Source organism: Salarias fasciatus, chromosome 6 (assembly GCF_902148845.1).
Source record: "Salarias fasciatus chromosome 6, fSalaFa1.1, whole genome shotgun sequence".
Classification (NCBI taxonomy): Eukaryota; Metazoa; Chordata; class Actinopteri; order Blenniiformes; family Blenniidae; genus Salarias; species Salarias fasciatus.
The window spans coordinates 12,897,175-12,910,492 of record NC_043750.1 but is presented as its reverse complement, the minus strand read 5'-3'; the positions used below and the strand labels follow the sequence as shown (position 1 = coordinate 12,910,492).

The window sequence follows — 13,318 nt, the reverse complement described above, 5'->3', positions numbered from 1 at the left end:
GAAATGGAGGGGGCGCGGAGAGGAGAGCATCAATGCGATGGGAAACACTCCAGAGGTTTAGTGTTTCCTAATTGGTCTGTCTTTGATTTTTCCACCTATTGTAACGCCGTGACAGCTGATTGTTTTGGTCTTTGTAAGCATGACTCGGCACGCTGTGCGCGCGAGCAGCAAGGGCGCAGCTTCACTTTATGAAATACAAGAACCACCATAAAAAAAAGTGGAAAATGCGCTGGAAAAAAAAATGAGGGGGTGAAAAGGTGATCATCATAATCAGCCTGTCAGGAGAAGGCAGTGGGATGAAAACCCCATTTACTGAAAATTGTGAAGTGAGACAATAGAGCAGTCAACAGACGTGGAATGATGAGCTCCAGCTGCAGAGAGGACGGTAAACTACTGGGGTGGTTTCACACAATAGATGTATCCCAGAAACTCAGTCAACCGTCGCTTTCAATTCTCTGCTTCTTTACTGCACACATATAGCACTCACACAGAAGATATTCATAGAAAACACAGAAAGACAGATTGTTTTGCTTTGTCCTAGAACTGCACACACACACACACACACACACACACACACATACGCTGTTCTCTGAGCAAGACTAACAATCAGGAAGAGGCGATGCAGCGCTAAACCTCGGCTTGACGTCACAACATATAAAAAGCAAGTTGAGCTTAAGGGGGAGCGCTGAAATGTTCTCTTATGTATCTCCTTTTCTTTTCTTTCTCACTCTCAGCTAAATTGTGACAATGCAGTAAATTTGGCCACATCTTCACACTCGCTGACCCGAGCTCGATGGAGAGTTCATTTCTTAATTCCTGCGCGTTCCTCTCGGGGACCTTTTACGCCGATCCCTCTGTCTAAAAATAACGTGACGCTGGGAGCGGCTCTTCGGCGTCGTCATTGTGAGAAGAAGAACAAAACAAAACAAAAAAATCTTGGTGGGGATTACACAGAGTCTACAGAAAGCCTCCGCAAATATCACATGACATCTGTTGACACTGCAAGCTCAGTGTTCTACTTTAAACAGGCGTGCACACGCAGCCAGCCCTCTCATACACTCGCAGCCGTAACCATGACGATTCAGCTGCTTCAGCTTCATCAGCACCCACACTCCCTCCATCCATTCCCTCCTCTCCGTCTCACTCTGCTTTTATTCAGTGTTTAGTAGGGCATCTTAACCAGACCTCTGTAGAGGAGAAAATACAGCAACACCTTAATGTCTTTTTTTTTTTTTAAACAGAAATATAAATTGCACATTTCTTCTCCCTTCCTGTGATCTTAAATCGCTCCTCACGGGTCAAATCCTGTTAAATTCAGAGGTTTGACCCCGATATTCTTCCGTCCCTATTTTCTTTTCACATTTCTTCATATTTTCTTTGTGTCCTTGAGGCTCTCCCTCTTTATTTCCTCAAAGCCTACATTCTATCTGTTTGTCCTTATGTCTATCTCTTCTAATTCCATTTTTTTTCTCTTACAAGTCGCGTCTTTTTCCATCTGCTTCCTCTTGAGAAGAAACAGACAGAGGGACCCTGGCTGGATGAAGTGTGGGAAGGGCTGGAGCAGCTAATCTGCCGGGGTGTGAGTGTATTGCGGGATTAGGGTTCTCGTCTGTGGGTTAGAGCATGACTTTACAGGCCATCACGGTGGGAGCAGAGAGCCGGTCAGGCGAAGCGGCATGGGGCTACATGCTCCGCCGTCTTCATCTCTCAATCCTCTACCCGGGGTGATTGGCAGTGACAGGATAAATCTGTGATTATCCCTTATTATCCCTGCCCTTTTTTTTTTCCCCTGCTTCGTCTCATAGGCATGTTTGCTGACGCACTGATTCGTCTCTCCTCCTCCGACTTCACTCCCGTCTCTCTTGAACACTCAAAAAAGAAATAAATGTGGAAGTAGTTTTCAGACGTGAAAGTTTAAGAAGTAAAACCCTAAAGGGAATATTGTAGGCATCTTTTTAATCAGATCATAGATAGTTTTACGTCCTGAAACCTTCATACTGATCTGAAGCACATTGAGTGTCCTGTTATTGTGGCCGAAGGCACAGCTGTGCAGTAATCCTGCTGTATCGTCATCATCTTGATACGCCACACCTGTGAGGTGCAGGGATTATCTCAGAAAGAAGAGGCGCTCAAACACACACACATTTAGACAAAGTTCTGAACAATATTTGAGAGGAAACGGCCTTTTGTATACATAGAGAAAACTCTTACATATTTGAGTTCAGCTCCTGAAAAATGGAAGCAAAGACAAGCTTTTGCATCAATATTTGTGTTCAGTGTAGTTGCGGTAGCTCAGTTCAGATATTTTGTAATTATTCCTACAATCCATGGATAGAATACACTGAATGTTATCATAAAGTGTTGATTCATATTCGTTTATTTGATAGTGCTATTAAAACCAATGAAGAAACTTCGGTCAAAAAATTCTCCTTTGGAAGCTGAATGGAAGAAGATGAATGAATCAAACAGATTCACATTGAAGACAGCATTACTCATTTCCCACAGTAAGCAGCAGCACACACTGTACCTCCTTCACCCTCTCGGTTCCTCAGGTACAATGTACCCTGACCCAGTTTTACGAGTCCGACATTAATTCCTTCTTTAAAAGGTATTATTTGTAATGGATCCCATTAGCTTTGATTTAGTTGATGAGCTATAAATTATGTGTAAAAGCAAAGAGGTGACCACTTTTTGAAGAATCTAGAAAAATGAATTCAACCTAAACCTAAGTAAACTGTGACCGTTTTATTTACTTTGCAAAGCTCATCACTTGTAAATGGTGAATTGATTTCACATAAACTGCTTTTCCACTGCATTAGCAGTCCTGCAAGGCACTCAGTCTTTTCCAAGGGAGTAACTGGGAATCAGTCCTGCTCAGAGACGCTCTGACATGTGGACAGGAGAAGAGGGTCGAAACTGCACCACTGTGGTGGTAAGATCAAATAATTGCGCGGATGGTTGTAGGCATGAAATACAAATTCATGTGTTGCTTCTACTTCTGACAAAACGTTAAGTAAGTTTTCTGTTTTCATTTTTTCAATACAGCAAAAACTAGAAAAAAGTTTCTGTTTTAATGAGATTGTCAGGTTTCAAGAGGTGAAGAAAGTTGTAGAGCTGCTGAGCTGCTGTCTCTCTAGGTCCTCTTCCTTTAACGTACAGCCCATATCTACTGTCTCCAGTGACTGTTTCACTAAAGTCCTGTTGACTGGAGGAACACCTCAATAATCCACAAGCATCACAGTAGTTTTGACAGCAACATTTAATATTTCCAACTGGAAGTAACATCAACATTCACTTATATCCACAGTAGCTGTGCTGCAGACTCCAAATCAGCATTATCAAACCTTTAGAAGTCCTGCTGTCGGTTTCTGCACGTTAATATTTTATCTCAGGAACAGAATAACCAGACTTCAGCCCCTTTTAATTCACCTGACAGCTCTGATCGACTACTAATTTTCAGAAACTTGCACAGGACTGGCCGAGCCAGGGCTGGTTTTTTTCATTTTATTTCGTTCCTGTCATCTCTGTCTCCTCCTCACCTCCAGCAGGTGTCCTGAGCTCTTTTCGCTGCTCCCAATCATCAGATCTTCTGTCAGCGCTGTGCTCCTGCCCTTCATTCTCCTAATCAGTTTGCAAGTTTTCAGCCTCTCTGATCCCCTGCAAGACGGTCTGAGTGACTTTGCTGAGAGACCTCATTACAGAAAACCTCTGTCCTGCACCGTCGACTCTCAACCCTTGTTCATTGGCTCTTTTACAAGAGTTTTTTTTTTTTTTTATCCTTTATTACCATTTTTCACCACTAAAGATTTTGGCCGTGCTCGGTAAATGAAGCAGAATTCCACAGGCTCCTATAAATATCTAGAATCTATGGACCCGTGTAACCTCACACGGTGGTGGGTGGTGAAGCATGCTGCCATGTGTTGCGATTTGTCGAGTCATATCTGGAGATGCAGTAATTATCACGAAAATGTATGGAATCAATCATGCATACTTGTGTAAACAATGTCACAGGATCGTTTGATGCTAAATACCCAGCTCCAGCAATAACATCTGGAATGGCAACCTTTTCAGCACAACGAACTCATTTAACATCTCTGTCAAAAGCCCTTTAGTGGCTTCTCTCCTTATAGATTTCCTTGAACAGAACAGAATATCTTTACTAATCCCACATAGAAATTCTTTGAAAAAGCACACAGAATAAGTAGTAATTGAGATAAAATATCAATAAAGCCGTGACAAGCTCTGCCTGTCTGCGGGTTCGCCCGCAGGAAGGACGCCAGCCTGGTCAGGGTGTCCAGGCCTTTTATTATAAATACAAAAACAAAAACCACACCGCCTGGGGAGCCTCCTCGGCCTCCCTCCAGGCCCGCAACCAAAAACCGGGCTGCCCGACAGTCCAAGGACGATCGCAGACCGTCTGTCTGCTGTTTCTCCGCTCCTCCTCTGGACAACACTCTCTTGTTCTTCTGTGGGCTTTCCTGGAGTGCTCTTTTAAGCCCTGGGAGAGATGACTAACTACTCCCACCTGAGAGCAATCATCCCGCCACACTCTCCTCTTCCCAGCTTGCTCCAGGGTCGCCATAATGTGAGACATCAGTGCCATAAAGACTGCTACAGTGCAGCCAAACCTTGGCCAAAAAAAACCTACAGAAGATGAAGTCTTCAATGGAAAAGCTCCCATACTGGATTTAGAATCAAGAAAATGAATTACAGCTCTCTCTGACAGGTGCAGATCTGAACACTCGAAATTGATGGCCCTCATGCTGGAAACCACCTCTAAGAGAAAGACATGTAGATTTATGGTTTCCTCACAATCTGTTGTTTGGGGATGAGTTTCTGTGTGACACACAGATCTTTCCTCCCACTCAACAATTCTTTCAAATCCGCCTGTGTCTGTCATGTGTGACTCCATTATTCATCCAGGATTATTTCAAGGCTTAGCAATATGCAAACTTCTGGTCAATTTGCATTAGGGCATTTTCCGTACTCGCAGCGACCGCATGCGCTCTGACATTCACAAGATAATACAACTAACTGCTGCATGTCAGAGCAGAATGGTGAGTGTATATATAAACTGAGGAGATCGCACACTGTCAGGATCTATGACGACACTTATCTAACTTCACACTTTAGAAGTGATTGTGTGAATAGACAATTCAGTGCAATGATGTGTGCGAGGCCAGATTTCCCCGGCACCGCTTGTCAAAAATGACAAGTGATTACAATAACAATAGAAGTTAAATATAGGAGAGAGAAGGGCGATAAATGAGAAATGCAATAGCTTGGATTTTCCAAATGGCTTCATTTCATAAACATTAGCATAACAATAGCACAGTCAGGGAGCATGATGGCGCCATTTTATCCTGTGTGAACTTTGCCGGCGCCTGCCTCACCTACACCTGAGCTGATCTGAGCTGAGAAAACCAATTTCCACAAGTGTTTATGACAGAGACGGAAAAAGGCGGCGTTGCCTACAGTTAGATCTGACATTTCCATCTTATTTCCAAGGCGCAATCAGGGAGATTGGATTTTGTGATACTGCTGCATTACAGCGCAGCGGGAAGGGTAGTTTTGTGGTTGCAGCAGTGTCTCCAAAGCATAATTGGATTTTTCCTGGGGCTTGGCGACAGCACATTTAGTGACTATTAGACCAAAGTAACCCATTAATCATCGGGGCAGAGTCAAGCTGCAGCTCGGGTTTGATGATCCACACCTTTGCTTCACTGCTGAACTTTAAGAAACACCGTGTGATTTTTTTTTTTTTTTCCTTTTCCATGAGTCATAAACGAATGAAGCCAAAATACTGGCATGCATCATTACAGTCATGATAGCAATAAGTTAATGAGGAAAAGGTCAAAAGTGAGATGAAAATCTTTTCGGACTACAAGTAAAAAATTGTGCTTGAAAAATCCTCCAGAAATAAACACTTTGTTTTGGCATTTTATTCTCCAAATTTGCTGCAGATCTTTTAGTATTTACAAATAAGTAAATATCATTTTAGTACCACTAAATAACAAAGGGAACAAAGGTTTCTGCCTTGTAAAAGGGAGTTTTTCCTTTCCACAGTTGCTTTGCTTACTCACGTGGAACTTTTGGGTTTTCTCTTTTAAAGTGTTTGCTCAATTTAAAAGAGAAAACCCAAAAGTCTTAAACAGCTCTGGATTCTTCCTTTGACAACCAAAAACGTAACATTTTCTTTATTTTGTTCATGTCTTTCCTCTTTTGTCCCCTTTTACTTCTTCACACAGTTTTTAAAGTTATGATGGGAACAACGGGATTCTCCTGCATCAAGAGCGCTCCCTTCATCAACTCTGGCATGACTGGATAATGTGGTCTGTCTTCATGCTTTACTCCAATCCTCATCTTCCTGTCAAACGCAGCTGTATTTTGCACAGAGCCGCTTCTCGAGGTTTTAACAGGCTGGAGGAAATGAACTCAGGACAATAAACAGCTGCTGAAAGACATTGAAGGGATCCTTTTTTATTTTTTTTTCTCTCCCTCTCTGTGGTCGTCTACGGTGGCTTTAAGGCTTTTCTCTGTGTGTTTTTCAACCTCTGTTTTCTGATTCTGCCTCTTCATTTTGTCATGTGAACTCTCGCCGTCCCTCCTCCCTCGCTGCGCTGGCTGACTGAGAGGCTTACGTGTGAAGCAGTTATATGTGCTCTCAAGGGCAAAATTATTTTGCATTCCGCTTTCGACCCACATAAAATAAAGTGGAGAAACAAATATACACGCCATGCAGAGCTTCATTCATTTGCTCCTGCTTGTATTCACGAGTGTGTGTGTGTGTGTGTGTGTGTGTGTGTGTGTGTGTGTGTGTGTGTGTGTGTGTGTGTGTGTGTTTATCTGGCACAGTGCAGATCTCTATGAGCTGCTGAGGCTCACACTGTGACACCAGCATCTTAAGCCTACAATTACCGTTTGATCCTCAGACTGGTCGCAGCTTCGGTGCAACAATCGGCAGGTGGGCCCGGGCGTGCGATCGACACGAGCACAATGTCTCCATGACACACGCATCTGAATGCACACATGATTCAAAATAGCTCTCTGACCTGCTCTCTTTGATCGAGACCGACATGAAAAATGAGAATGACTGCTCAGACGTCATCTGGGAAGCACACTGTGTTCACACTCAACACATGCAGGCTGTGCCACATGTAGTTCCACACTGTATCTGTGTGTTTTATTGCAGCGATACCAAAGGGTCATGAAGATGCTGCTACTCGTGTTTCAATCAGCGCGCACACACACACACCCGCAGGCACTCGCACACACCTTCTCCATCTGCTTGCACACACAAAGGGTTTTTCAGTAGCAGCGGAGGAGTCGATGTGCGCTGTCATCCACCCACACACTTACCTTCACTGTTGCACTGATGAACTGAAACCTGCAGCATTTTTGCCGAGCACCACACAAGCGCCTCCGATTCACTGTCCCTCTCACTTCCTCTCTCCTCGGCTGTGCTGCAGCGTTCAATGTCATCAAGTTAAACACCCGCACACACCGACACAGGCTGCTGGCTGTCTTGTACAGACCTGAGGTTCAACTCTTGCTGTCTTAAACGTTGTTGCTTTCAGGATGCAAAAACAAAACCTATATTTCAGATCCAGTTTATCCATCAGGCACATGCATAAATGTGAACAGAAATTCATAATTACGCAGAATCATTTTGCATCTCTGTCTTGGTTAAAGTAAGTCTCTCAAGTCATTGGCAGGGATGTGTGTTACATGTTACATTTCTGGACGATTATCATGGTTTTAAGTTATCTTTAAACGATGTCTGAGATTCTTTCGGGTCACTTTATGGATGAAGAGTTATATATTCTAGGTACATTGTTTCCTATCCTGGTGCTGGAGACTCTGAATACTCTACATGTTTTACCATTTGGAACTTCACTGATGAATCAAGTTTTACTGAAGCCTGACAACAACCCAGATATTAAAACATATCTAAATGGGAAATGAACTTTATTTCCATCCACGTAGCTTCTATGCTGTTCTATCCAGTTGGCACCACCGAGAATGGCTCCAGGACCTCAGGTCATTAACCTCACATACTAGAACAAAAGCTGAAATCATCAAAAGACAAGGAAGACACGCAAACTCCACACGGAAAGGCCAATGGTGCTGCTTAAACCTTTTAGAACTATAAACCACTACACCACCGTGCAGACCCTGCAAATTCACTTACAAAGTATTTATTTTTGTAAGTATGTTTCTTCCCTTTGCACTCACTCGCATTTTTAAGATCAGATGAAATGATTTTGATGAAAACCGTGCTGAACATCTGTTGTGATGTATAACATATGTAATGGAAGACTGCTTTTCAAAGAAAATGACCAAAGGTTCAGACACTGAACTGTGAAAGCAAATAGCTAACTTGAAGGGACGACGTAAACAGAGTCTCATCAAAATCCAAACTAAAACAAAACCACAGAATCACCAAACAAACAAAGAAAACCCTGGAAAAAACAGGTATTTACCAGGACTGGATTTTAGAGATTAGAGCTCTTGCTTTTTGAGAAGGCAGGGACGGGCCTTTCTGTGTGGAGTCTGAATGATTTGCTGTGCGTGCATGGGTTTTCTCAGAGTGTTCTAGTTTCCTAGTCAACTGAGTGTGACTGTCTGTGTTTGCCTTTTGATGAACTGCTAATCTGTGCAGGATGCACCGGCCCTTCACCTTTAGTTAGATGGAATTGTCCTGCGACTATGAAATATATAGAGCAGTATAGAACATAGATGAAGGATTCAAGTCTTGAGGCGTGAAGGCACCTTTGAAATTAAAAAAGGAAAAAAAAGACCAAGAAGGCAAAATATGACTCCAAAACACTGGGATTGCTAGAGGAACTTCCACCAACACTGGTGTTTGCTGGACTAAATGCAAATGTATATAAAAGCATTGCGACGCTATATTCGCTACAGCTGGCTGATTATCAATAAAGTGAAAGATTAAAAGGGAAAAACAACTTGAAACGCCAACAGAAAAGTTACCATTGTGCACAGAAAACCCCAGCATGACCTCCATCTAGATCAGGATGCCTGTCACATCCTGCTTCTGACCCTTCCAGTTCTTCCTTGTCCAAGTTTCATTCATATTTCAATCAAAGTGCACAGGAGATTCAAGACTTTTCAGGAAAAGAAAAAAAATCACAATGCTTGGAGCTGATCAAACTGTGGGTGAAGACAGAGTACACCATGAACAGGCCACCAGTGAATCACAGGGCAACCACACCGTCACACTGTCAAGGGAGATAGATCTATTACCTTTTAACCTCTAATGCATTTTGTACAATTAGATTGCTTTAATGTCAAAACTCCACCAGGGTTTGTTTCAATCAACTGAACCTGAACAGATACTGTAAACACGGCATGGAGTTGATTCATAAACTACAATGAAAGAACAATGCAATTACTCTTGTAACTGTAGTAAACATGAGATTCTGGAATCCAGCTCTGCGGGGTTTCCACTCGATACCTCTTGGAAATTTAATAGATTTAGGTAAAGCTGCTGCAATGTGAAGAAAATATGGGTGCTCCATCTATTTTACTGACCCAGATAAAACGACTAATCTTATAAAACCTTTAGCACAGTCCTTTGTGACTGTGAAGCGTGCGTTGGAAAGCTCAGGAAATTACCTGTGGCAGTTTCCTCAGAGAGGCAACAACACACCACTAAATACAAAATGACTGTCAAGGAGCTGGGATGTTTACCAACAGGCTGATAAAGTCTAATGTAGTGGTCTGGAGTTCTGATGAGGGGAATCTACTGCCGCCATTTTTCTCATCTGATCCCTGCTCGACCACAACAGCCTCAAAGTGGCGCCCTCCTCAGGCCTCAGAGGTCAAACAAAGACCCTTCCGTAAAGGGATGTCACACCAGGAGTGTGGCCTTCTACAGTTTTCAGGTTTGAATTTCTGATCTGCGGGGCATTTCCGGTTTGATTCAAATAAACCGGAGTGCGATTCGCCGTAAGGGCAGTTTCTTTTTGAGTTAATCCAACTGTAGTGCACAACAAAGACTCAGTCAAGGTCGACTTGAGGTCTGGAACAAAGGAAAACCTTAAAAGCTTCAAATCCTAGTCCGGGAGGCTCGCAATCCTGCAGGCTTGAATGTTTTTCCTGCTGCAAAAGGACGGCTGCCATCGTGGCCAATAACAGGATATATAACAGCAACTGTAGTTCCCTTGTCGCCTGGAGCCATGACAGGCGATTCTACAAAAGTTGGGCTTCCTTTAAAAGTTTTACAACCTTTTCAGGAATTACCGGATAGTAAAAATGTCACAGCAGCAATTTTAAAGGTGCATTTATTAGCCCAGCATATAGCATCCTCATGGACGGTTTCAAAGTTTGATCAAATCATTAAAATGATGAAAGAGTCCTTTTAGCTTTCACCTACTCATCCATTTCCAATGTAGTCTTGAGTATGAGCATAAATATTGAACGTAGTCACTGGAATACCACTTAAAACCATTCATCTTGACCAAGACAGAGTGGGGAGAGGCTATAAACCCCATTAGAGTGACATACTCCTATGTCCCCATCACCATTAGACACTGTGACGGACGCAAAAAATGCAAAACAGTCGATGATCTCAAGCCTTTGCAGACACAATCCACACAAGAAGTTTGCAAATTTTGTTACAGCAAATGTAACTCGTCAATTTTTCTGTTTTCTTTTCGAGTCTGACTCAAATTTGACAGAAAAGTTCGACGAATATCAGCCTTTTCATTGTATCTGAACGGAGGCTCGTGGGATGGAGCGGTATCTTGGAGCGAGAGGGAACACAGATGCTCTGACGTTCAAAAACGCCGCTTTACTCTCCAGGCAAAAAATCACGCCACTCGGCTCCCACTCAGCGCCGCTCACATGCCCTGCTTCTCGCAACCTCCCAACTATTCAAGTGCACGCAACCGTCTATGCAAATAACCGCGCAGAAGTAGAAATAAACACACACACACCTGAGCATCTGCTTTCTGAATTAAAAGATTATGAAGCGTACCCTCGAGCACAAATCATTCTCGCACCCTTGACAACACGCTTTAACGAAAGAAACAACCATTTCGACAGTGATTGTAGAGGCTGATTAAAAGCCATTCTGGGCGTCGGATGAGAGGATTGGGATTGTCTCATCTGCACAGCGGAATATGACCCAGGACTGGCTGAACATGTACGTGTGATGCTCTACATGTGACGGTGATTAAGAGCGTCCCGCCCTGGCGAGTGATTCACAGGCTTGACGTGTCGTAACGCCACTTAATTGTAAGACATCAAAGAGACGAAGCCCCGGGGGACGAGACAGAAGTCATGAAGACGTAGCTTTGATGAGGATGCTGTGTTTCATTATTAATGACATCCCACCGCGCTGATGATGAAGAAACTACGAATGCTTTTACTGAACTCAGCACATATCTCAAACAAATAACAACACTTTCTCCTGCTGTAAACAGCAGTTCTACTGCCCGTTACAAAGCGAGCATTATCTAAGAGGAGTGTTGAAGTGGAGCAGTTGACCAATTATGCCTGAACCACTGCACCATCGTGCACAGATTGTTGTTTTAACATTTAAAAACATGTATCTGCACACATTTTTTTTCCCCAACAATGAAAACGTCCCTCCTGTTTAAATAAGCAAAGCGATTCAGAGCCGATGTTCTAATGGGTTCTAACAGCCTGCAGACCTGAAACCAGATCACACTCTCCGTATACCGTAGCTCTCGTTGACTGCTCCACGGAGGACAAATATAGTGCACGTTGCCATGGTTATGACAGAGAACGCATCCACACAAACAGAACAGAGAGACCACGAGGATGCACACCTACACACATCTCCACCGCTTTCAATCCACAAACGCCACGTGTAGATGAGGGGGAACCATCTGTGTCCCTGCGTGTGTGTGTGTGTGTGTGAGTGTGGGGGGAGGTCTTCATTGCAGATCGACAATGTTTGCGTTATTGCCAGTGATTATCATGCCTGAAATGTGTGTGTGCATAGCAAACACCTGTGGAAGTTCCATATTTTTTTATAAGTAGCTGAGAAGAGACTCACCGTCACAGTGGGGATGGCGGTGACGAGGGAGTAGACGAGGACAGGCGGCGCTTTGCTGTTGTCCTCTGGTCCCGGGTAGGGCTTAGAGTAGGCTTTGTCGAAGCAGAAGAAGCCCTGGACGTGCACGGGGAACGTGTCCGTGTATTCAAAGTAGTACGCCAGCAGAACGGTCCCTGCCATGATGACCAGCTGGAAATAAAACATATTGGTTCCAGCTTTAGGATTAGATCCACAGGAGGGTGTAGGAGTTGGGAAAGAAAAGGCAGACGGGGGAAAAAAAAAAAAAGAGAAGTGGATAGTATTGTCACGGTTTAGAGAAAAAAAAAAATTGCTCCCTTCACAGAGCAAAATGATGGATGCTCGCGTAATGTGTAAAATGAATCAAGTGTGCGTGGAGAGATAGTCTGGGTAGAGGATGAGAGGAAGAGGGAGGGAGATAAAGATAGAGTCAGAGGGAGACAAATAAGGAGAAGGACGGATAGAGAGGAGGAATGGGAGCAATGACAGAAACAGAGTGAGAGAGAAAGATCCTTTCAGCGGTGTCAGTATGCAGAGTGGGAGGGTAAAGAACTAATGGCGAGCCATCAAGGAAAAAAAAAAACGTATATGGAGGAGCAGAAGTAGAACTGAAGAATAATAGAAGAGTTGGGGGGGGCACGGATGGATGAAATAGAGATGAATAGTGAGGAAGAAAAGAGAAACAAGCCTGGTAGAGGCAGAGAGAAAAGACAAGAGCAGTCACGTGTGTGTGTGTGTGTGTGTGTGTGTGTGTGTGTGTGTGTGTGTGTGTGTGTGTGTGTGTGTGTGTGTGTGTGTGTGTTATCCTGACATTATCTGATGTTAAATAAAATTTAAGTTTTTACATAAAGCACAAACCATGGAGTGTAAAATATGACCTTCATAACCGTTAAACGTATAAATAATGCATATGTATTAGCAATTCATAACATGCCGTGTGCGTGTGTGTGTGTGTGTGTGTGTGTGTGTGTGTGTGTGTGTGTGTGAGTGAAGAGAGTAAGAGGGGTGATAAATATAGAAAGCCTGGTGTTCTGAACAGATGAGACAGATGCAGGAGCTCTAATTATTCATTTATACTCCAGTAACCTGCTCTTACTAGTTTGCTTAATTCTCTGCAAAAAGAAAAGAAAAAAAAAAGTCAAACTGGAACTTCGTCCACATCGCTGGTGCTTTGCTGGCCTGCAAAGAGGAAGAATTGATGTATTCAAAAATACCACTTGTTAATAAATCTGATATAATTAGAAAGTGTCTTTA

The 13,318-nt window shown here is 43.2% G+C and overlaps 1 protein-coding gene across 3 annotated transcripts in view; it reads right to left on the bottom strand.

Annotated features, from left to right (window-relative positions):
• Positions 1–13,318, bottom strand: part of plppr2b (phospholipid phosphatase related 2b) — a 47,435-nt gene that overhangs the window by 16,707 nt on the left and 17,410 nt on the right. For 2 of the 3 annotated variants that reach the window (XM_030093795.1, XM_030093796.1), the window contains exon 3: positions 12,047–12,235. In XM_030093795.1, coding sequence (XP_029949655.1) covers positions 12,047–12,235 — 189 coding nt within the window. Of the gene's footprint in view, positions 1–12,046; positions 12,364–13,318 lie in introns of those variants that run through there. The other variant, XM_030093797.1, reaches the window with a different exon arrangement.